Here is a 25,840-nt window from a genome sequence, read left to right on the forward strand (position 1 = left end):
CGAGACAATTGCCAGTTATTTTCACATTTTGATGATGTCAAATGTTCATGTACATGGGCCACGTACATTTTGATAATTTTGATAATTTTGACAATTTGATTACTTGTTGTAGATATTGAAGCTACTTGGATTTTGTATCGGGTCAGAGACCTTGGGGTGGGTCAGTTGGACAGCGTTAGATACCAGGGTATGGGTTATCTCCTGCAGACTCATATCGGATAAAATCCCTTGTTGTAGATATTGAAGCTACTTGGATTTTTTATCGGGTCAGAGACCTTTGAGTGGTCAGTTTGACATTGTTAGATACCGGGGTATGGGTTATCTCTAGAAGAAGTACATCTGACAAAATTATGCTCTGAAATTACTTGCTGTAGATATTGGAGATACTTTGATTTTTGTATCGGGTCAGAGACCTTGGGATGAGTCAGTTGGACATTGTTAGATACAGGGGTATGGGTTATCTCTAGAAGAAGTATATCAAACAAAATCCTGTTTTGAAATTACTTGCTGTAGATATTGAAGATACTTGAATTTTTGTATCAGGTCAGAGACCTTGGGTCAGTTGGACATGGGTTATCTCTAGAAGAGGCATATCTGACAAAATCCTGTTCTGAAATTACTTGCTGATGGTATCAATTGAAGATCAGTTGGATCTTTGTGTTAGGTCAGAGATGGGTCAGAAACCTCCGGACAGGTCAATTGGACATCATAAGACTGTGCTATACCTAAGATGGGTATTTCTGACAGTATCAAACTCTGAAATTATCTGATGGACCTGTTTTAGCCGGAAGGACACTGACAATGTATTATCTCTTAGTAGGAACATCTTGACAGTTTCTGTAGGGTGTATCAATTTTGCCCCAGAGGAAGTCCCAAGATAAGGAAGGATACTGCAAGCATCTGTGATGTGTTAGGAAGGCTGTTATCACCCTGGTAGATGTTCAACATGCAGGTGATGCTATGCAGGTGTACAGGGAAGGGGGATAATGAAATGGATTTCAGGGATTAATTTCAATCTTTTTGCCATGATTTAAGCATGCAAGGAAGTTTCCTCTTTCAGCTCTGCTCAGTTTTGGTGCTTTTGTCATATTATTGGCAGAGACGTCAGTGTGTTGGGTTTTGAGGTTACTGTTTCACACATGCATCTGTTCCACATCCCTTTAACATTGTGTATGTATAACACCAGCGATTTGAGTGAACACTTGCTTACGACTTTAAGCTACGCCTGATGAAATTTACACTGATGTAGCTAAATGTGCTTGTTGAAAGTATTATAGGTAGAAGATCTGCCAACATCTTGGGGCATTTAAATGTCCCCTTCCATACCTTGATTTGAATCCCCTTTCCATACCTTGATTTGAATCCCCCCTTCCATACCTTGATTTGAATCCCAATTTGTCCACATAAGAGAGATGGATAGGAAATATCTTACAGAAATAGAAAAACAGTGTATTTAAAATAGTACCATTACGGCGCAGTGGTACTACATATTATATTGGTAATCATACTGAAATACTCTCTATAACCATAACTCTTGAAATACAGTCTTAATCGTACAAATGCTGTTGCTCTGGTATTTAAGATACAAGAAAATCTTCTTAATCCTCCCGTTATTCTTGGTAAGACATTGACACTTTACATATCACCAAGGGATGTCCATCCCCATATAATTATTGCTCTCTTGTGAGAAGTACCATGTCAGAAGAAGATATTTTCAATGGGTTATTTCACACGAGAGCAGGACCCGGATCAATGCGATCTCTAGCACTAGTTTCGGGCTCTATTGCTTTTACATACTATCCAGAGAGGTTGCGCTAGCAAGACGACGGTTGAACGCCTCGCGCTACATGCTCGCTAAGTCCGCAAGGGCCACAAACTGCGGCTATGGAATCTCCCAAGATGTGTATCTATAATAGAAAGTGTTTATGTGGAGCTTTATAATATTCCTAATGAGTAAGCCTATAGCTACAGCAATACTACATATCTTCTAAACCCTATAATCCTGATACTGATAAGTAATAATAGTACAGCCAAATGGACAGCATCTGTCATGACTTCAATTGCATTAACAAGTTATGACAACTTACATCATTATTGCATGTATCATTCTCCTGATTTCTATGATTTAAAACTAAACAGCCTAATTGAAAACGAGCCAGTTCAGCTGCTTGATGACCAAACTAGACTTCCATATAAAGCCATATAAGCTTTGGGAATGTGACATGTTGTCCAAACAAGAGGCCGTAATAATGAGAGGTCTTGAAGAATTAGAACGGAAATATGTTGTAGTGTCAGAGTGTGGTAAGGGGCCTTTTTCAGGGAAATCAGGGAATTTGATGTGTATGTCAACGTCAAGGGTTGTAGCTGTCGTGGGCGGTGGTCCCCTCACCACTAACTTTTTAAGCTTACCACTTACAATAATTTTGGTGCAGCAGTCCACTACTCAAATGAAGCTTGTGTCAAAAACACATTGATTTTACTGAATTAGTCAAAAATTTACATTTTAGGTTATTTTTTAGATAAATATATATGAATTTTTCCCCCAACACCACCCTCCACTAAAAATAATTGTCTAGTGACATGAATTGTGATATTGGAAATGAAACTGTCAGTGCCATGCCCAGGATTCTATAGTACTGGGGGTTGAGAGGCTATTGATTGTCCATAAATGCCAAAAATTGATCGGTTTTGGAGAAGGGGACGGGTAAGCCCCCTGCATGTCAATGATGTGGTCATCCAAGATTCATTTGCAGATCTTTACAAATATATAAATAATTAAAGCTAATTACTTTTGGAAGTTGTAACTTTTTGTAAATTTTGTAAAGTAACTTTTTTTATTGTTTGGAAAGGTTAACCCTGGTTCCTATTGGTTTCGATGCTTGTGGCCAAAATTCAACCAAAACTTTTGGCCACAAAAGACTTGTGTGGTACACATGTGTTATGAACATAACCTTTATGGTAATATCAAACTGAACAAATTTCCCCCCTTCTCTTTGATTTGATTTCCCCCATCTGCAAGTGCCCCTATAAAGCACTGTCTCAAATCATTACATAGCACTCGGTTAATAAGCAACTCATATCCAGACATTTAAATCTTTACAAACTCGCACCGCCATTGTAAACTCTCAATTAAGCGCATCCCCTGAAAACTACTGTTTAAGTAGAAATTTTCGTGGGATTATTTTTTTGCGAGATTATTTTTTTGCGCTTTGCCAATTTTTAATTGTTTCGCATGTTTTTAAATTTGCAATTCGATGTTCCCTTACATTAATCTTACACAAAAGGCGCATTGTTATTTTCGCATTAGCAGCTTGGAGTGCAAAAATAGCAAAAATAAATGTAGCGCGAAAATTTCCACTTTTACAGCACCACACAAGCACGGTTTAAATTACCCGTTCCCTTGATCCATTTCAAATCATTTGCTTCGACATTGTTTACCCACGATCCAATTTCAAAACACCGATACTATAGTTGACTGTCCGTATCATAATATCCCCAGTCGCTTCTCGTCTTGAAAATTAATTCATTACTTTTTGATATCCTTTTATAATGATGTTGTTGTGGAGGAAATTGCACTCACATCATGGGGAAAATAGGCTGTTCCATTTTAAATCCACACACCCCCTGTAAAAGATCTTAATTCCAGGTGCATTTTATGTTCAATTCAGGTGGAAATTTTTGCTAGTTTTATATTAAATTCCTGTTGAAATTTTTTGAAATTTATAAAATCTGGTTGAATTGTACATAATTTGGCATAAAATTTCAAATTTTTGTTTTAAATTTCAAAATTTTTCACTTTTTCCACATTTTATGGATAAAAACGGCTGGATGTGGAATAATTTACAGCTATTGAATTTGGAGTGAATTCCAAAATTTTTGTTTGGGGGGAGGGTGGTTTTCAATTAGAATAGCCCAATGTTGTGGCATGAGCGGGTGAAGAAAATCAACATGGTTAATCTGGTTTTAAGAAGACACACCTTGAGTGTCATTGGGTTATTTAGGGATTCCTATCACGAGTGGGTGACGGAGGTGATTATAACATAGGTAAATGTGTTGACCTAGTTAAAATCAAATTAGGATGTAAACACACCCATTTACCCCCTTCACAACAAACAATGGATATGTACATGATGTGCGTAACTCATGTTCATGCATATGCACCGCACTTCCCCAACACCCCCACACATTTTTCTTTACACCTAAGAGCTGCTTCATAAAATTCCTTGGTTCTGAAGTGAAAATGTTAAGATTTATACATGTTTCTTTCCAACAACAGTGTCACAAATGCATTATCATATATTTATGAACACCTCTGAATATCCCTCAGATCTATGGCTGCCTCTTAAAATTCCTCGCTTTCGAATCAAAAATGTTTAGATTTATATAATGTTTCTTTACATGTCACAAATGCATTTGTCAAATATTTCTGTACACCTCTGAATATCCTCAGTGCGGTGGCTGCCTCTTAAAATTCCTCACATCAAAAGCTTTAATGTTCTGCCTTTCTACATGTTTCCTTACATTAAGTGATGTACAGTCATTAACCTCTGATTCATAGGAGCTTCAATCACAACTAATTAGCCTATCAAAATATGATCCAAAATAAAAGGTGTATAAGTTTTCATTTTCTTGTATATATTTTGAACTATTTTAACCATAAATGTATACATTTAAACTATATGCATGGGTGGTGGCACTGATATGAAGATAAGGAAACCAACAATGTAATTCACATTTCCTGACATAATGTTGTTTGATAAAAGTACATAAATTTATGTTCCTGCTTCCAAAATACCCAAAGGTCTACTGTTTAAATAAGGGAAGAGGCTTATGCATCATACACTGGAACATGGAAACATTCAAACATTACAGTGCACAAGATCAAATTAATGATGCTTAATCGTGATTAATATATCAATATACAGGGGAAGAAGAATTATGCATCGCACACTAGCACATTTAAACATGAATTTACAAATGGAAACATGACATACATAGGCAGCTATACCAGAGTAAAAACTCCGGACATACCTGCCTGTGCGGGGACTTGAACCCCAGACCTTTCTTCTGTTGAACCCTTCTGCTACTCCCCGATGATACAAAACCATACACCACAAAATGACTATAAGACCATGCATTCAGCACGACCCCATTGCGTAATCCTACCAAACTACACACGCATGAAACCGTTGGCTGGGGTGATGGTCATAGGCATGGCTTGCTATCCCCAATCTGGTGATTGGCGCCCGAAGGGTCAGTGGTTCAAAACCTGGGACAGGGAAAACAGCTTTTCTCTTCTTCTGTACTTTTCTTCCTTCTTTTATACTTGGGGAAAAAGCAGAAAGGCCTTCTGCATAAGGTAACAGAAAAGGGAACAACTTCAGAGTTGCACTCTAGTTGTAATTTGTGGAGATACATAAGCATAGCTGTAGTACTAGTAGTTATTTTTTTGGATGAGGGGGTAATTATTGTGAAAAGTTTCCTGATTTCCTATTCGTTCCCGATGATACAGTTCTTTCTGGGACACCCTGTAGTAAGTATGATACACCCTTTAGAGTTCAACTTAAATAGTATGAATGAATCTAGAGTATGTTTTAGAGGAATCTGATTTTTCAGTATTACTTCATAGAATTGTTGTAACCTTTAACTTGTTGTTTGGATACCCTTCACCAGGCCCCTTCCTCACCCCGTTGTTAGTTTGTATATTTTGTGTAGGTTTGTTTTGTCCACATTATATCTTGTGACAACGCCATAAGGTGGCTATTTTTGTTCATAAAAACACAACAGCAACACAGGGGAAAGGTTCACCCAATTGCCTGGCCTCAAATTTTACACCATTTGGGTGCTTTTGTTGCAGAATATTTGTACGGTTTAGGTCTTTAGGTGTGTGTGTATTTTAGAAATCCCAGAAGAAATTGGGATCTGTTTACATGGGATACTGGGTGAAATTGTTGGCAACTGTGCATCCAGTTCATAGTCCTGATGTCAATGTTTTAAGGGCAGAGGAAATTGGACCTCTCTTCATGCGTGGATAAATTTAGTTAGCTGTTGAACATTTGTTGGCGGCTTTGTAAATGTTTTTGCTATCATGTCACTGGTGTATTCTTACAAATTAAGGTTATTTTTAAACGTATCTGTGCGACTGAATGGTTGGTCGACTGTTGACCAGGGTTGCATTTCAAAGGAGATTAATTTTGAGATACATCATGTCTGGGAACATCAAATGACAGACAGGGAGCCTGTACTTTTGTTTTTGAATTCATGTAATGTTTAGAGGTTAATGACTAGCTCTAGTTTAGAGCCTCTGCCACTGCCCAATAGCACAAGTAATTATGAGGCCTGCGCTAACGCACCTCGATGTGGGCGCTACGCGCCTCTTCGCACCTCGGCGCTGCACGCCTCGATGTCAGCGCTACTAACTCTTGGACATTGCAAGCCGAGCGAACTGACCAAGTTCTAGTTAACGACTGAAAAGGATTTTGTTGTAGTGCCAATGACAAAATTCAATACATGCACCCTTTACGTTTTGTCAGCTTGCTACAAGCCTGGTTTGAAATTAGGTGAAAAATTGCAGCAATGTTTCAAGAAGTTTAATGGTCAATTTGGTATATTGTGAATGCAAAGTACATAGTAAATGGATTAGACCATATTAAGAGATGAAGTTGTACTAGTAGATAGCAAAACGTGTGGGAAATCTCGGCTAAAAAATACCACAAGGGCACATCCACACGGAGGGCATTGTGCTTAAGCAGCGTGTTTCTTGAGCATAAACCTGTGGAAGTCATCCATGTGAACTGTTTTGAGGATTCCAGTCCTTCAGTTTGTCCCCAAATTTATCCTCAAATTTATCCTTAAGAAATTTGGGGGATTTTCTGATTTCTGTGAGTGATCATCAAGTGGTCCTGCAGTGTGAACAAGCCATTTTGTGATTCTCCAGTTCTGAGCTTAACCCAATCGGGTATTGCCTTTTAATCATAATGCTTGAGTTTGCCAATCTCAAGCATTGGGCTATTCCATTTAAAATCCCACTACCCCTGTGGAAAATTTTGGAAATATCTTCCACAGAAGAAGTATGAATTTCAAATGGAATGAGCACATTAGCAGCTCTATTTGAAACTCATCCTCCCTCTGTGGAAGATTCAGGTTGAATCTTTCTCAGAGGATGTATCAAATTCAAATGGAGCTGCCTAATGGGGTCATTCCATTTGAAATTCATGTTCCCCCTGTCGTAGATATTTCCAAAATCTTCCACAGGGGTAGTGTGGATTTTAAGTGGAATAGCTCATTCTATGACAGTGTGAACACACCTAAAGATAACCCAGCTTTATGAACCCTAGCTGATCTTATTAGCATCTTGTATCTCCATGGTAAATTAGATTGGTAAAGATATCACTAGGATCCACAACATGCTCATCTATCAAGGCGCAGTTCTTTAAGCCCAATACATTTGTATATTCATTGAATGACCTCTGAAAATTTAGGTTCAAAAACTCATACCCTGTAACTTGAGGTTAAGTTTTGCACTATGATTGTTCAATAGAGCTGATTGAACTATGCCATTGGGATGAGGCCATTGTGGTCCATAGTGTATTGAGATGTCTTTTACAGTTCAGAGAGTATTCAGGTCTTCTTGAGAGCATATGTGGAGGAATTGTTATGATGTATGTTGGGCCTAGTCTTTGTCAAAGACTTTGAGATCCAAACTAATCAAGTGCTGAAGACCCTTAAGTTTAGTGTCATAAGCACAGAGCACACCCTGTGCCACATGTTTGTAGTTTATAATCAGTTTCCTAGACTCCAACACAGACTACCATACTGACGCGAGTATAGTCCCACCTTCGAGTAAAGTCCCACCCCCAAATTTTCGAAAAATGTCAGAAATTAAAAAAAATAAAAAAATAAAAAAGTTATTGAGTGTCCCAGGACCTAGACCTAAATGCTAGGATCATTCATGGTTAACCTAAAAAAAAAAAAAAATTCAAGATGTTTTGTATTTTTAATATGAAAATTGATAATTTGTATTCATGTCATACTCTATTAATGATTTCAAAATGCATTCAAATTCAATGCATTTTGAAATCATTAATAGAGTATGACATGAATACAAATGATCAATTTTCATATTAAAAATACAAAACATCTTGAATTTATTTATTTTTTTTAGGTCAACCATGAATGACCTAGCATTTAGGTCTAGGTCCAGGGACACTACAAAACCGAAAAAATAAAAAACTTGAATTTTTTTTTTTTTTGAAATTAGAGTATAGTCCCACCCCCAATTGTGTTAAGTTTTCACATACAAAACGGGTGGGACTATACTGCAAGCCAGTACGGTAATTGGCTTGAAATGTATTGCTTATTACAGAGGGCCTCATTCAACTCCTACTTGTGACCACAGAAATGGCTTAACTGTGTAATCCCCATAGGAAAATACAAAAATGTGAAATTTAGACGCCAGAAACCTTACGTGAGAAAGATAAAAAGTGTCAACTGGTATACTTTGATACAGAAGTTATCATACAGTGATAGTAATTTTTTTTCAAATAAAATCGCTTTTCTGTAAAATGGATCGCCATACTGAAAAATGTTGCATGTACTTGCTTATTTGTGCAGTAATTCATTGTAAGGTACCGTCAATGATGGTCACAGAACTTGGAAAATTACATTTGCCTATAACTTTGCTAATTTTTGTCCTACAGACATGGTTGACCCCTCATTTTTTAAGTTAAATAATCACCTTTCTAAATAAATCAATTTCAATGTGAAATAGCATACTTGAAAATTTGATGATCATACCTAACAATAATTATTATACTCCTACATACCCTACGCATGATTTGCAGTTGATAATCAGTTAAGACTGTGGCACAGACCATGTTGGGCTAGACAGACAATTATACTGAAATTATTATAAAGGTTATTTGTTAGCTCTAATAGTATCATCAGGCTCCATCAATTATCATTTCATGAAAAAAAAACCACATCAGTCCTGATGAGACTGCTGCCAGAACACCGATAATTAAGCACAAGATTTTTGGCCCCCACGAACCACGTAATTCTAGTTACTCATTACTGTCAGAACATATGTGACATGTCATGTCAAAAGGAGACACTTTTGGGCAGGATCGTAAATGGAGAAATAGCCAAAAATCTGCCCGGGGCGATTTTTTTCACAATTTGGGTTTGTTGCGAATTTTGTGATGTTATTAATGTTAAAAATATTGTCTGAAAGTTTCAGACCGGAATATAACTGGCATCTTGTATTTTTTGAGACATTTTTCAAGGTAATTCCTACTCTCAACATTGTCAATAATATTTTTAAAGGCCGATATCTCAATTTCCAATTTTATAATACTGTAACTTACAAACTCAATTTCTTTGCTTAGGAATGTCAGATTTCATTGGGGAAAACGGCGTTGTGGAGCAAAATATCTCCTTTTGATATGACACGTCACATATCTGTCATATTGAAATGACAGAAAAAACACTGAAAATGCTATACAATATGTTTCAAGTAAAATATGCCTACCCATGTGATAGTACAATCAAACTTTTGGACAAAAAATTGTTGATGCCAATGTAGGTTAAAGGTAAAACTAATTTTCAACAGAAAATACTTTCCTGGCACAGATGTGGATGTTAACTGAGGTTTCCTTTATAATCAATATCTAATCGCAGTTCTTTCAATTTCAACAAGTTTTTTTAACCTTGGAATAAAATCGTTTATTTCATGGAATGCACCAATGTGTATTAAATGAGCGGTTAAGTTTGAGTAGGTATTGATAAGCTAAGACAAAATTTAATTGACTGGAATTTCCTCTCATCCTTCCTGCCCTCAGCAGCACAGGAAGCTGATTTTTGACTATTCATAAGTGCTAAAATAATACACCATAGCAGGGAATGATTAGATCACTTGGTAATGTGCTGAGTAGGATCAAAAATCTTAAATCTTAGTTCTTTTAGCCCGTTTTTGAGCATATTTTATGCACTTGTTCTTTTTTTCTTCAGATTTTCTTGTTTTTTCATAAAATGTATTCTCATGCCTATGTACATAATGAAGATAAGGCCAAAAAAAAAAAGGTTTGTTTGTCCATAGAGGCTTATGAAACAGTTGGGTCGGTAGGTCGGATTTTTTTATTTTTAAAATTTTTTTTTTTACAGATATTGCACTTGAAACTGACAATTTGAAGACTGGTAAATAAGTCAAAACACACAGCACTTTTACTGTATTAACTCTTGAGATGGTTCTGCATGTTATACTGTTCATTTTCTTTACATTTTCTTTCTTTAAATTTATACTAACCACTGTTTTACTAGCACATTTAACGCTAATTAAAAAAAAAAAAGCACGGTCGGGACCAGGGTACACGGTCGGTCGGACGTGGACAAACAATTTATTTTTTGGCCTAAAGGCAGAATATTGGAGGACTGTTATATAATATTCTAGAAAAGGCTGTCTTGTGTTAGATTTTGAAATTGCATTCTTGAAGAGGAATCCAAAGTTTTGACAAATGTTTAGCTCATGAGGTATTTGGTTTGAGATTGTCCATCAGGCGCAATGAAGTTGCTCCTGGAAGCATGTCAAGTGCTGCCTTCTTCAGAAATGACACATTAACAGTGCTACAAATTTTAAATGACACATGACAAATTATACCTTGGCAATGATGTCGTTAAGTAAGACATTGCCAACTTTCACAAATCTTTTTTGTAACAATTCTCAAAACTGATCCAACTTCTTAAGCTTATCTATTCCATAAGTTCAAGTTGAAATTGCCAAGATGCCTGAGAAACGGACCACAGGCACTTAAACTAACGCCACAATTGAATACAAGATGTCGTAAATTTCATTTTCCTTCCTTCGCACGTCCTTCTGTCAGGAGATGAAAACCAGATACAGAAAAGCGTCATTTGGAAGTTACATGCTTAGTTCATGGTTTACTTGATGAGATAACTATGGAGTCGTTGTTCAAGCTTTATTTAAAGCGACTTTGTCATAAAGGTTGTGACTTGTTACAGATCATTCATGTTCTGTATGTTGTAAATGTCAGATATAATTGATTTTGTATGTAGTTGGTGTGGGGGGATATGTTGTATGTTGGACATATGTCGGACATGAAGGATGGAACTTGATAGCAGATTTACTGTGAACTGTCAAATTTTAATCGGGAGTAGTTCAAGGTTCTTCTAGACAGAATGAAAGCTTTGTAGAGACTGTCTTTTGGAATTTGCAGGAAAGCACTAAATAGCTCTTCTGGCACCTCTGAGGAGAGTTGTTTAGAGCATTTACAATAGAATGCAAGGAGAGAATGGTCAACTAAGGAGAGCTAAAAATCACTCTCCTATATATATATCAGATTTATGGAGAGCAGTAGAGAGTGATTGCGCTTGCTCTCAAAAGGCAGTCCCTGGTTTTGAAGGAATCAGACCCTAGCCCCATATTTGATGCGGCAGAGTACAATGTACAGCAAATTAGCAATGCATCAACTACAAATCTTCCAAACGGATGTAATTTTCATTTATTGTGTACAGAAACTAATTCTTAAATGATGTTCCTATAACCAAATATTTTTTTCATCTTCTTTTTTCAATCATACAGGAAGTCCACTTGAGAGTCCAAGAGCGACGTCACACGGAGGAGCACATTTCCCGTTTGTGCCCTTTGCATCTCTCAGACAGGGCGATGGAAGAAGATGGTCTCTGGCATCCCTGCCCTCATCAGGGTATGGCACCAACACACCAAGCTCAGCGGTGTCGGTAAGTTGGAGAACTGGGATAGTTCTTCTCTCCACAGAGTCTTGCATGTTGTGGGCTGGTGGTTTGTTTCTTCACTAGTTAATGTGACATCTGTGCTGTTTTTCCGAAGTTGATACAAAGTAAATTGTTCAATTCTTCTGTGCTGTGCGTCAAGTGTATGAGCATGAACGCAGCAGTGCATAAACAATCATGCGGTTGACACTGAATGGCTGATCAATGGTCATGACAACAAGCTGTTTGAGTCATTGGTCATCAGCGTGTCAACCTCTCCTCTTCAATGTGATCAAACCGCAGAAGAATTATTGAAACATTTACTTTATGTCTGTTAAGACCAAACATTTCCAGTTACAACATGTACAGCCTATATCATGTAGACTTATGTACATTTTGTATCTGAATATGTTGAGAAGGCATAGCATAGGCTCTGTCCTGTACTCTGATACCTATGATGATCCAAGATATTCCACTCCTACACTCTGTGCTCGCTATTCGAGAGCATCGCAGTTTGTGAACGGGGCTAGTTTTAAGAAGACAATACTGTTATTCAAGAAGAAATAAAGTTTATTTAGGATTTCTTCCTCCTATTCACATCTACTCTCCCACCAAAAGTGAGGCGACATGAATTCTTCTTGCACTGGACACATCATCTGCAACAAGTGTGTTTGCATTAGGCACATGTATTACAAGGATAAGTTACGAAGGAGCTATTTGGAGTGCAGAAAGTGTTTGCTGTAGATAGAGTGAACTCAATTGCACATAGGATGAATACCACTGCATGACAACTATTCTGCAGTCCACCTCCGCATCTTAACTAATCCTTGTTATCTAAAATGTGCATAGATTAATGTGTTTTAATTCCCAGCCAACAAGTAAAATGCAGTTTTTACAGCTATAATTAAGATATGAATGTACAAGAGGATACACACATCAGCTTCTGTCAGTATCAAATTGGTCTGAAAATAGCCTTCTAGTTAACTCCAAACTGTTATGTGTTATGACCATGTGCTGTACTATTTAAACTGAAATAGATAGCAGTGAAGCACACCTGTTGTTGTTGCCATTAGCCACCCGTGTTAGGCGCCACTAACACAGATCAATATGTCAGATATACAAATTTAAATTTGTCTTCTTATTCTGAATCACAACTTTTTCACGGCATAGTAATTGACTACTCACATGCATGAATTGTGGGTGATGATTTTTGTTCCTGAGGTAAAGAATTTAACACCTTGGTCAAAGAAGAAAACCCCATGATCTCTTCTGCCTTTCTAACAGTACCTTTGATTGATTAATTGCATGATATAATCACCTGAGTACCCAATCAAAATTGCACTTAAGTTTTTGATCTCTAATAAGCTTAATCCTCTTCAGATCTTACTGACTATTCTTACCATATCTCTGATTGGCTCAATTCATGATATAGCCCTCTTCATAACCAATCAAAATAGTTCTTAGAAGCCCATGATAGTTCCACCAAGACTTTATGATCAAATCTGGGAGGGGCAAAGAGAATAGACCCAAAGAGAACAGACTCCCCCATATTTGTGTGTCACTCATGGAGGACAAAATGCTGCAGGTACACCGTTAATCCGTTATGGTCTCCATGCTTGAAAAACCAAGATGGCTGATTTATCATGACATTGAATCTTGCTTCAATCAGAGACCAATTTAGAATATAAACCCCTCAGATTTGATTGGATTTGGAGGTTTCTGTGTTTGATAAGTTACAGTGATAAGGGAATGTCATCACATAGGTGCGTGCATTGGGTACTGCTAAAGGTTGCCAGACAACGTAGGGCTTTGAGGGTAACTAGTCTGTTCTGTGATGTGCACAAAATTACTGATGTAGTGATACAAATGACCAGTGCTCACTATGTCAGAGACAATGCTAAGAATGTGTTTATACTGAGAACTTCACACTACCATGCTTTTATTTCCCCACATTTTAAATCCGATCACCGTCAACCGCGATGTTTTTGCTGCGCTGCAAATGCAGGGTAACGATTCACTACTCCCATATTTAGTGGGGCGGGTGGGAGTCCAGAAAGTTTTTTTTGGTGATCTTCAAGGTCAGATTTTGATTGCTCACGCTGTATTGTAGTAAGTGATTTCTGGTGTCAACCACTAAATCATCACGCTGTTTCTACTTTGAACTTCTACCGCATATTGATCACTATTAAGCACCGCTAAATAAAGGTTAACAGCGAAGTTCACTCACATCACCCCGCATCACCGTTCACCCAATTTGTTTCTACTGGGATGTTACCTCGCATCACCCCAAATTACCTTGCATTCCCTGTCAACCGTTTGCTCAGTAGAAACACGCTATTACATTACATGCAAATTTAAAGTTGTGGACAATGACCAAAATCTAAGCGCTAGGAGCAGCAACAATATCAACAGTGACTGTTTCCAATTTGTTTGGGTGTTTATTTTGAAAGGAAGTGCAAGAACAATGAAGAACTGAAACCTTGTTTTAAACAGTAGTGTTTTAAACAGTAGTAGCAGTTGCAACAATGGGTCTGCTGTGACAGGTTCATGCAAATTCATGTTGTAGACAACAAACGACAGAAAATACTACTAATGACATTGACGACAGTAGTACCAGCAGCAATATCAACAGTAACTGTTACAAATTTGTTTGGGTGTTTATTTTGAAAGGAAGCATGTGTGTTCCTCTGAAGAACTGAAACAATGTCAGCAGTACATGTAGCAGTTAGGACATTAAAAATGGGTCTGTGATTCTGACGTGACATGTAACATGTGATTTCAAGTTGCAGACAACAAACGGCAAGGAAAAAACCTTTAGTGGCAACACTGCTAGGAGTAATATAACAACAACAATGTCAGCAACTGTTACAAGTTGGCTTGGGTGTTTATTTTGAGAGAAAGCATCAAGAATTGAAACAATGCTATTCAGTGCAAGTATGCTCGACATTTGGCATTAGTTGACATATTATTGTTTGTTTTTATTGGGGACAAGAAATGACAAGAATGGTCTCCCCATTGATCAAATCAAATATTATATTGGTTATTCCAGTTGAAATTCACCCCCGGAAGACATGACCTTCATCTCCTACAAAGGGGACGTAGATTTCATATGGAATCACCCATTTAGGTAGCCCATTTGAACTTTACACTCCATGTGTGGAAGATGAAGGTCATGTCTTCCATAGGGGGTGTATGGATTTCAACTGTAACAGCCCATTGTATTATAACATTGATTAACACACACAGTTCATCTGAAATAAGATTATATCAACAACTTCCTGTCATTTACCCGAATTCAAATATGAAATATTAAAAAAATGTTTATTGCTTAGTGAATAAAATTGTCACAGGGTGTTTGATAGTATTAGTGTTACCCAGCCAATGCATGAAGTTGATACTGTGCCTCAAATGTTATAGGCTAGTCTTCGTGATAGACCACAGGGTGTTAGGATTAGTGTTACCCGACCAATGCATTAAGTTGATGCTGTCCCTTAAATGCCACATAAATTCAAAGAGAGAGGAAACAGGAAAAAAGAAAGAAAATTGAACAGGAAAGGAATTTTATCCTAAGTGAAAACAGGCATTCCATAAATACTTACCTTTGTGTAGAATAGGGTTGCTTCATTTATTTGTTTTAATTTAATTACTTTATTTTATTTTATTTTAAAGATTTAACCCTAATGCCCCAGGGGCTTTTTGGCGATGGGAAGGGAAAGAAGGAAGGAATAAAGAGAGAAAACAAAGAAAGAAGTTGTTTGCTCTTGGTGGGATTCAAACCCGAGACCCCTTGCATGCCACGCAGTAGGTCAGCGACACTTTGTCACAGGTCTTGCGCAGGCCTGGCCAGCGAACGTGTGCCTATATATCACTTTAGGGCGTTTGCGTCATCACATCACATGGAATGCACGCACAAACTTATTCTGATATCCACTATAATATTGTAGTACTCTGATATTTGTTAAGCTCAAGCATGTAAGGGAAAAGTGTTATGTTGATATCTTTTAAGTCCAACGGTATTGTTCTAAGCAAATCATGACTAAGACACCATGGACACATTCTGGCTACAGCGGACTCCCAAAGGTAAGCCCTTTGGCATCCGATACTGGGCAAAACAAACTGTATGGCCATCATGCTAATTGACCAGGACATTTGTTTTCAGGGGTGGGCAGCGATTGGGAATAGCTTAGAATTATTACACAACAGAAAAGACTTTGCTGCTAGCAGCTCTCTGATTAAGGTTGTGCCGACCAATCTGGTCATGTTCAGGCCCATGTTTCTTTAACATCCGAAATCTCAAACATAAATATGGAAATAATAATTACGTTGAGTATAAAGTTTTGCATTATGAAAGCAACAGTACCGTATTAAGAATTTTAATCAGGTTGTCTTGTATATTTGACACATTTCCGAAACCAAAGCATTATTTCTAACCGACCTGCGTGCTAGTGGCATAATAAATTTGTTCGAGAATATTAAACAAGATGTGGTGATGGATGGTGTACTTAAAGAAAGAAATAATATGTGGCAGATACATGTGGCTGTCCATGTGAATTGGCTGGGCACATGTCTTGAAATGTGAACTAATGAACATAAAATAAAACTTCAAAATTATGAAAAAGTGTTTTTCAGGAATTTGGGATAAATATGGGAGGAATAGGACTTTTGAAGCCATAAGAAATACGGAGATTGATTGCCTGTTCTAGTTAAGTTTAAAATTTCTTAAAATTTGGAGTTTGAAGCGAAATTATCTCCCATTGGTTTTCTTCTTTTCCTAATTATAAGGTTGTCCATGAGAGACCGGAAACTTTTGAGGAAAAAAACAGGGGGGGGGGGGAGCCTTAAAAGTGGCAACACTTTTGAGATGCCATGAAGCAGAAGATATCTGACCCTTCCCAGAATCCTTTGCAACATGAAACATCACCTCATTTCATCAAATGACACTCCCATTACTTTATGCAGGTTCCTTTTGTTTTCATTTTGAGAGTAGACTTGTTGAAGATGGGTCGACAGTCAAGAAGCATATTTTGCAAGATCTTGATGTGCTTGGTTCATTTGGGTCACTATCATTTCATCACAATACAACCCTTGTTGCACTAAAAAGCAAATCAGTACAGGAAATTAAAATGTGAGAAATGCATTATGGGAAGTGTAAGACATTATCTTGCCATAGAGTAAATGAAATAGAAAACTTTGTAGTGAAATTTCAGAAAGTTTCTATTGCTCTCCTCACATTAACATTTTGGCACAGTTTCACTCAAATCAGTTTTGTTTATTTGCTGATTCATGAATTGCACTATCTATTAGTGTGTTTGGTGTAATGACGGATCATATTACTAATGCGGGATAGATGATTTAACAAAGGGATTGAAACAACTGTTGATTGTGTGGCCCCTTGGAAAAAATACTATCATAGACTTAACTGGCACATACATACATATTTTGTTACAGTACAAGAGTGTTACAAATACTTAAAATGTGTTATCATGTTCCTTTTATAGCTTTTTTTTCAAACCATTTGTTGCTAAATCCAGGGTAGATCACTGCAAGAAGTCTATTAAAACCACTTGTTTTTTTAGTCCCTTGGAAAAATACAATGCTCACGTCAAAGTCACCTACTTATATTGTAGCCACAAAAATGCAGGTGTTAGCATATTGCTTTTGTACAGTTTGATTATATTATATGAGGAAACACGCTCAAGTCCTGATGGAACATGGCTTGAGCCAACTGTTTAAGCTTGGCTTATAATAATTTAGGTTTAGAATCGTTGTTGGATCAGGTAGGGTCACATTTGGTGTTCAAATTTGTGTCATAAGCAAATTCTTTGGAATAAGCTAAAGAGGAAAATGAAATTTTGCATTTAGTGCTTTCACACATAGCCCAGTTCCTGTAGCCTCAAATCCCGAATACATATTGTGCCAGTGCCTCAAGCTATGTGTATGGAAAAATGAACAGGATTTTCAGCCTTCTTGCGATGAGTTGGTTGGTTGGCAATAAGACCTGAGAAGTAAGCTTACAAACTTTTCAACTACTAGTAAGAAATCTACCCACTTCTTTTGTGTATGTACAGATTTGATACATTGTTTAAATTAATATTGCTTGATTGATTTCAAAAAATGAAATATTTGGCACAAATATTTCTGATGATTTTTCGGATGATTTTCAATGCTATACAGAATTTTTTTTTTTCTTTTTTCTTTTTTCAATAATGAAAGACTGGAAATGTGCCAAATAACATGTGGGATGACACTTTAGCCTGTGTGTGTACTATAGGATTTACCATTCTAGAGTATGTGAAATGTAAAGTCGTAGAAAAAAGTTACTAACAAGTGCAGTAGCGTGGGTACCAAAAACCCTGAATTTACAAATTTCTAATTTTGAGATTTTCAGTCAGCGCAACCTCGGACTAAATCGCATGTGTCCTTGAATCCTTGACTTAGGTACTAGTTCTTCCATGATACAGAATGGTAGGCAGGATATGGATTGTAACATCTTGGTGCCAGTGAGAGAAGCAATCATTTCCTTTTGAATGTTGCACATTCAACATAGAGCTATAGAGTGTACAAAAAATTGGAGGTTTGCTGCTGAATTTGGATCAGAGATGCTAGAACATTAAATTTATTGGATTTATTGGTGTATAAGAGAATAAGAAGAGAAAAAAAGAGAAAAATACCTATAACTTGTGAAGCTCACAAACCAACCAAACTAAAAAGCTTCTAAAACAAACAATTGGAGTCAATTTAAATACAAGAAAGTAACAGGATGAAACAAAAAGGTGATGATATAAATGCCAAATATAGCAATAAGAACTCACCCACAGTACAATCATTTACAAGTTATAGGGCCTATATAATAAATGATAGAAAGAAAACAAAGACACAGAGAACAATCAGTAGCATGTTAGCACATCAGGATATTCCAGTTGAAATCCAAACACCCCCTATGGAAGACATGACCTTAATCTCCCACACAGGGATATAGATTTCAAATGGAGTTACCCATTTAAGTAACCCCATTTGAATTTCACACTCCCTGTGTAGAAGATTAAGACCATATCTTCTATAGGGGGTGTATGGATTTGAACTGGAATAGCCCATTTTGGAGTAGACAACCCTAAATGGGTGCTCCTGTTTGAAATACACACTCCCTGTGTGGAAGATTAAGATCATGTTTTCCATAGGGGGTGTATGGATTTCAACTGGAATAGCCCATTTTGGAGTAGACAACCCTAAATGGGTGCTCCTGTTTGAAATACACACTCCCTGTGTGGAAGATTAAGATCATGTTTTCCACAGGGGGTGTATGGATTTCAACTGGAATAGCCCATAGACAGACAGATAAGTCTAACATCTAAATTTGGATGACTATTGGAAATGAAACTGAATGTCCCACTCACTATGGACCGCAATAGCCTCATCCCAATGGCATAGTCCAATAACCTCAATTACATATTCATAGTGCAAAATTTGACCTCAAGATGCAGAGTATGAATTTTTGTGCCCAAATTTTCAAAGGTCATTCAATGAATGTACAAATGTATTGGGGTTTAAGAACTGCCCCTGATAGATGAGCATGTTGTGGATCCTAGTGACTTGTAATACAGCGAGTTCCAATAATAACCCTTTTGATAGCTGTGTTATTTGTATTGGCTCAGGTAGGATGTATGTTCTGAGTGAAAGGTATCAATCATCTTGGATATATGTCGCAGGTTGAACTGAAATCAAGGCCGTGCCGCTCACGTATTACACGTAAATAGTGATGCGATCAAGCAAAATGAGTCCGATGTCGAGAATATTGATTTTGAGATATAGACAATAATAGTATTCAACTTCATTTGTTTTTTATTGTTCTTAGCAATACTAAAATGACCATATCTCTATAACCTTTAGTCTAATTATGATGGGGTTTCCAGGAAAATGAAGCTCTGAAAATGGCTCTTTATGAATGTAATAAAATTGAAAACTGATTTTTTGATTTTGATCAACATCAGACTCATTTAGCTTGATCGCATCACAATTGTGTATTCCATGTGCAGCGTTTTTTCTCTATGCTTGTGGGGAATAGAGAAGCATTTTCTTATTTGCTACCTTTTTTGAAGTGAAACCTCAAATAGTGACCAAAATTCATGAGACACCTAAAGTTTTGTAGGTTACCGTATTTGACCCATTTAAATTAGCGCCAGGGGTGGTTATTAAAATGATGAAAATGAAAATGGGAGATTTACATACAAGGACATTTCAAACCCCAATGTATAATAAGAAAGTTAAAATCAGCTAAAATCGTAAATGGTAAATTTATTTTGACAAATTTGATTTGTTCATGCATATCGAAAAGATAAGACTTCAGACAGTAATTGTCTGTTGAACATTTTTGTAGGGCAAGGGAGGGGCACTAATCAAGTTGAATATGTTATTGATTGTGAAGTGTTTCTTTATCAGTGACCTAGACAGGCGGGTGGGAGTCTTACATGTTCTAAGGTGGAAAATTGGGATATTCCATTTAAAATCCACACTACCCCTGTAGAAGATTTTGGAAATACCTTCCACAGGGGGAGTATGAATATCAAATGGAATGAACACACAAGGCAGCGCCATTTGAATTTCATACACCCTCTGAGAAAGATTCAACATGAATCTCTCACTGAGGGTGGGTGAGTTTCAAATGGAGCTGCTAATATGCTCATTCCATTTGAAATCCATACTCCCTCTGTGGAAGATATTTCCAAAATCTTCTACAGGGGTAGTGTGGATTTTAATGGAATAGCCCAATCTGAAATAGCCCTTCAGATACCGGAATAAATTCTTGGCTAGTTGTGGGAAAATTATGGGTCCTCTCTGAGGTCAAGGGTTCTCATTGGAAAGGCTCACGCTCTTACTGCTCCCACCCTTCCACCCCACCCCTGGTAAATATGGGTGAGCTAATAGCCTAAGAATAAATTTCAATCTTTGCAACATTTGTTGGAACACTTCAATTAAGTGCACATTGAAAACTTCCCCTTTTCCCCGAAAAATGTTGGTCAGTGCTATTTTTATCATAATGAATGTAAGTTCCACCACATTGAATGTTGTGGATTAAAATTAATGAAGGATAGGGCGTAAACATGGTGAAAGGCGATTAATGAGGGAAATAGGGAGCTTTATGTGATCTATGTAAAATTTGAAGGCAGGTGAGAGGTAGATGGCATGCTTTTAATGGCTTATTATAGACCACTTGACATTGTTTATCAACAAAGGCAAGGGACTGGTCTATCAATATGCTTGGACGAACCGCTACACTGTTCAATGGCATTATGAAATGTGGTGGGTGATTTAAAATGCACATGCCCTGTGCAAATTACGATGCTTATGCACACTGTAGAACAAAGAACAATGGAAATTGCCATAATTCGCGGGCATACTGCCGGGCAATGACGTCACATGTCAAGTGGTCTATAGTCAGTCTGATGATGCAAGATTCTCACAGGACTGTTAATTTGCGAACAATGGATGACTCAATACGAGAGGCAGGATGCTCATCAATATGCATTCCTGGGATGCATTTCAACATGATCTCATCCTGTGCGCGTAGACGGCATGGCATCATGAGCGCCCTACATGCACCATGGCATTATGCGTCATGAGGGCTCTACTTGCACACGCTCTATAATGCACTTGAAAAGGCGCTCAATACGCGATCATCACTCGGATGCAGATTTGCATGTAGACACTTTTTATTATGGATGCGCATCTGGGGAGATCGCATTGAAGCGTTTTAATGTGGATCCAGCTCTTGTACCCATCACTCCACACTGTTTCATCATAGTACACCCATAAAAAATCACCTGGCTCGACCTCGCCAGGTTCTATCCTTATCTCTCTTATGATTTAAAATAAAAAATAAGTAGTGATTAGGTAATTAGTAGCCTATGATAGTTGTCTTTGATTGATGTCTATGAATGGTTTGCATTAGATGCATTCCCTTGTGTGTTATAGATAATGATGAGTATGAGTGAAGAAGACGTGCTAGACAGAGAAACATGGCAGCATTGCACTAAAGTTTGTCTAATCTCAAGTAGAGAGTAACGCCATGTTGGATTTCACAGACAAAGTGGTAAAGTACCTTAATCAGCCAATGCCAAAATAAACCATTGTAGCCAACATACTGAATTGGACTGTCATAATCCTGTGAAGCTAGCAGAGGTCAAAGTTGATGGAATCTAATGGAAATTGGGTTATTCCAGTTGAAATTCATACACCCCCTATGGAATGTTAATCTCCCATACAGGGTTTATAAATTTCAAATGCAGCGACGACCATTAAGGGCTGGGGTATGAACGTTTGGACAGTATTTATTTTGGGACATTAGAGCACATCAGACATATCGAATTGCATTCTGAATACGAAGAATGTCATTCTGATATCAAATAATTTTGTTTTTTGAAATTCGCAATTTAATACACATTTTATGGCAAATCATTAAAAATTGATATTTTGATATTTAACAGTACTGAAAGTAAACTTTATAAATCTGACGATTTATACTTAACGTATGTAGGTGGGATGAAATGTCGACGATCAATTGAAAATTTTGACCTTTTCGTATTGAAGATATGGATTTTTTTCCTAAAACACCCAACAAAAATTAGGTCTTTTGGGAAAAAATCTATATCTTCAATATGAAAGGTCAAATTTTTCAATTGACCGTCGGCTTTTCCTCCCTGCTACATACACTTTAAGAATATATCATTAGATTTATATAATTTACTTCGAGGACTGTTGTATATCAAAATTTGAAAAATATCAAATTTTTATAATTTGTCATAAAATTTGTATTATATTGTGATTTTCAAAAATGAAAATTATTTGATATCAGAAAGACATGCTTCAGATTCAGAATGCAATTCGATAGGTCTGAGGTGCTCTCATGTCCTCAAAAAATACTGTCGAAACGCAATAAACGCTCATTTTAGATCCCTTAAGGTAATCCCATTAGAAATTCACACTCCCCATAACTTCCATAGTTGGGTGTGGATTTCAACTAGAATTGCTTAATTTTTCATACACTTGTGTTGAAAACTTCAGAAGCGCATAACTTAGGATAGTGGTTTTATCGTTACTCTAAAAGTCATCCCAATGCAATAGTTTGAATGATATGGGTCTCCATAAATCATTGCTCACATTGCCACACATGTGCCAGAACATACTGAAGATGGGTCTATGATGACACCAGCGTTATGCGCTCTAGTTCCGTTGAAGGATTAACCTATGTCAGAATGTATTCATGATATATCCCTAAGTGTATTGAATCACGCCCTACTGGTTGGGAGGAGTCCTTGCTTGATGTGTGAGGTGAAATGCAACAAGGGTGTAAGCCAGAGAGCTATAGTATACAAATATATACTGCCATGAGAGGTTCTGGTTAAAACTATGGGCCCGAGGTGAGATCAATAGTATTAATTGTTCTCAACGAGGGACCATAGTTTTAACCAGAACTTCGAATAAAGGCAGTATATATTTGTTTTATATACTTCATTAATATGTTCTTTGTTCATTGATTTGTTAAAAGAAAATTATTTGACGTTTTGACTCTCCCGCTTCTATCCTGAGTGAACAGCACGGCTAATTTAAGCACAACCTACCCTTCAAAAAATCGAATAGCCTAAAATCGGGCTAACCAATTACAGCAGCGCCTTGAAATGACGCTTATGGCAGTTTCGGTAATGCGTGAACTGTTCCGTCAAGATCGAATGCGCTGCTTGCCGAAGGCATGGTCAAAAGTACTATTTACGGCTTGGAGGTACTATTTACGGCTCATCCGGGACATTGAAAATACTATTTACGGCTTAGAGGTACTATTTACGGATAAGAGTACTGATGGTAAAACTATTTTTGGTCATGTGATCCACTTTTAACCAATCAATGAACAAGAATATATTAATGAAGTATATAATACACTCTAATTTCACAATATTAATTTTTCTGAATAGAATCCCTACTCATTTATTATGATCCGTAACTATTCGTTTTGATGAGATAATATTGTTCATTTTGATTAGGTATATTATCACTTTGAACCGACAATCTTATCAAAATGAATAGTTTCCATTTTATTTTAAGAAGTAACTATTTAAATTGAAAAGATCTCCAACTTCTTATTTGACAAGATTATCCATTTGAATTTGAATAGATTCTGTTCAATCCCCTCGGAGAAGACAAACTATTCAAATTAAATTTTTGATAAAAACCTATTCATTTTTGACAAGAACCTATTCAGTTCATTAAATGACAAGGCAATCTTATCAAATTTGGTTTTCAGCAAAATAAAGCTCTGAATATAGCTCATGTAATATGAGATTGAAAACCGAATTTTGATTTTGATCGACATCAGACTCATTTTGCTTGATCGCATCACATATGCCATACTGTGCAGGTTGGTTCATTAGTGTGCGACTAATATAGCAGGAGGCAGCTAGTTAGCATACAGTCTTCTTGTCTTGACAAGATAACATAACATCACAGGCACCATGAGCCCCTTTGTATATGTGTGGGGTGCTTGCAAACATAGACCCATTATGCCATACTGTGCAGGTTGGTTCATTAGTGTGCGACTAATATAGCAGGAGGCAGCTAGTTAGCATACAGTCTTCTTGTCTTGACAAGATAACATAACATCACAGGCACCATGAGCCCCTTTGTATATGTGTGGGGTGCTTGCAAACATAGACCCATTATGCCTTACTGTGCAGGTTGGTTCATTAGTGTGCGACTAATATAGCAGGAGGCAGCTAGTTAGCATACAGTCTTCTTGTCTTGACAAGATAACATAACATCACAGCCACCATGAGCCCCTTTGTATGTGTGTGGGGGTGCTTGCAAACATGTGCCTAACTGTGCAGGTTGGTTCTTAAGTGTGCGACTAATATAGCAGGAGGCAGCTAGTTAGCATACAGTCTTCTTGTCTTGACAAGATAACATGACATCACAGCCACCATGAGCCCCTTTGTATATGTGTGGGGTGCTTGCAAACATAGACCCATTATGCGTAACTGTGCAGGTTGGTTCATTAGTGTGCGACTAATATAGCAGGAGGCAGCTAGTTAGCATACAGTCTTCTTGTCTTGACAAGATAACATGACATCACAGCCATCATGGGCCCCTTTGTATGTGTGTGGGGGTGCTTGCAAACATGTGCCTAACTGTGCAGGTTGGTTCTTTAGTGTGCGACTAATATAGCAGGAGGCAGCTAGTTAGCATACAGTCTTCTTGTCTTGACAAGATAACATAACATCACAGGCACCATGAGTCCCCTTTGTATATGTGTGGGGTGCTTGCAAACATAGACCCATTATGCGTAACTGTGCAGGTTGGTTCATTAGTGTGCGACTAATATAGCAGGAGGCAGCTAGTTAGCATACAGTCTTCTTATCTTGACAAGATAACATAACATCACAGCCACCATGAGCCCCTTTGTATATGTGTGGGGTGCTTGCAAACATAGACCCATTATGCCTTACTGTGCAGGTTGGTTCATTAGTGTGCGACTAATATAGCAGGAGGCAGCTAGTTAGCATACAGTCTTCATGTCTGGATGAGATAACATGACATCACAGCCACCATGAGCCCCTTTGTATGTGTGTGGGGGTGCTTGCAAACATAGACCCATTATGCATAACTGTGCAGGTTGGTTCTTTAGTGTGAGACTAATATAGCAGGAGGCAGCTAGTTAGCATACAGTCTTCTTGTCTTGACAAGATAACATGACATCACAGCCACCATGAGCCCCTTTGTATATGTGTGGGGTGCTTGCAAACATAGACCCATTATGCCTTACTGTGCAGGTTGGTTCATTAGTGTGAGACTAATATAGCAGGAGGCAGCTAGTTAGCATACAGTCTTCTTGTCTTGACAAGATAACATAACATCACAGCCACCATGAGCCCCTTTGTATGTGTGTGGGGGTGCTTGCAAACATAGACCCATTATGCCTTACTGTGCAGGTTGGTTCATTAGTGTGAGACTAATATAGCAGGAGGCAGCTAGTTAGCATTCAGTCTTCATGTCTTGGCTAGATATCATGATATCACAGCCAGCATGAGTCCCCTTTGTATATGTGTGGGGT

At 37.5% G+C, this 25,840-nt stretch overlaps 1 protein-coding gene across 1 annotated transcript in view; it reads left to right on the forward strand.

Moving 5' to 3' along the window:
* The window catches only part of LOC140141121 (microtubule-associated serine/threonine-protein kinase 2-like), a 173,259-nt gene that overhangs the window by 44,660 nt on the left and 102,759 nt on the right, over positions 1–25,840 (forward strand). Inside the window, 1 exon segment of the mRNA XM_072162907.1 lies at positions 11,597–11,754. Coding sequence (XP_072019008.1) covers positions 11,597–11,754 — 158 coding nt within the window.

This window comes from Amphiura filiformis, chromosome 19 (assembly GCF_039555335.1).
Source record: "Amphiura filiformis chromosome 19, Afil_fr2py, whole genome shotgun sequence".
NCBI classification, from domain to species: Eukaryota; Metazoa; Echinodermata; class Ophiuroidea; order Amphilepidida; family Amphiuridae; genus Amphiura; species Amphiura filiformis.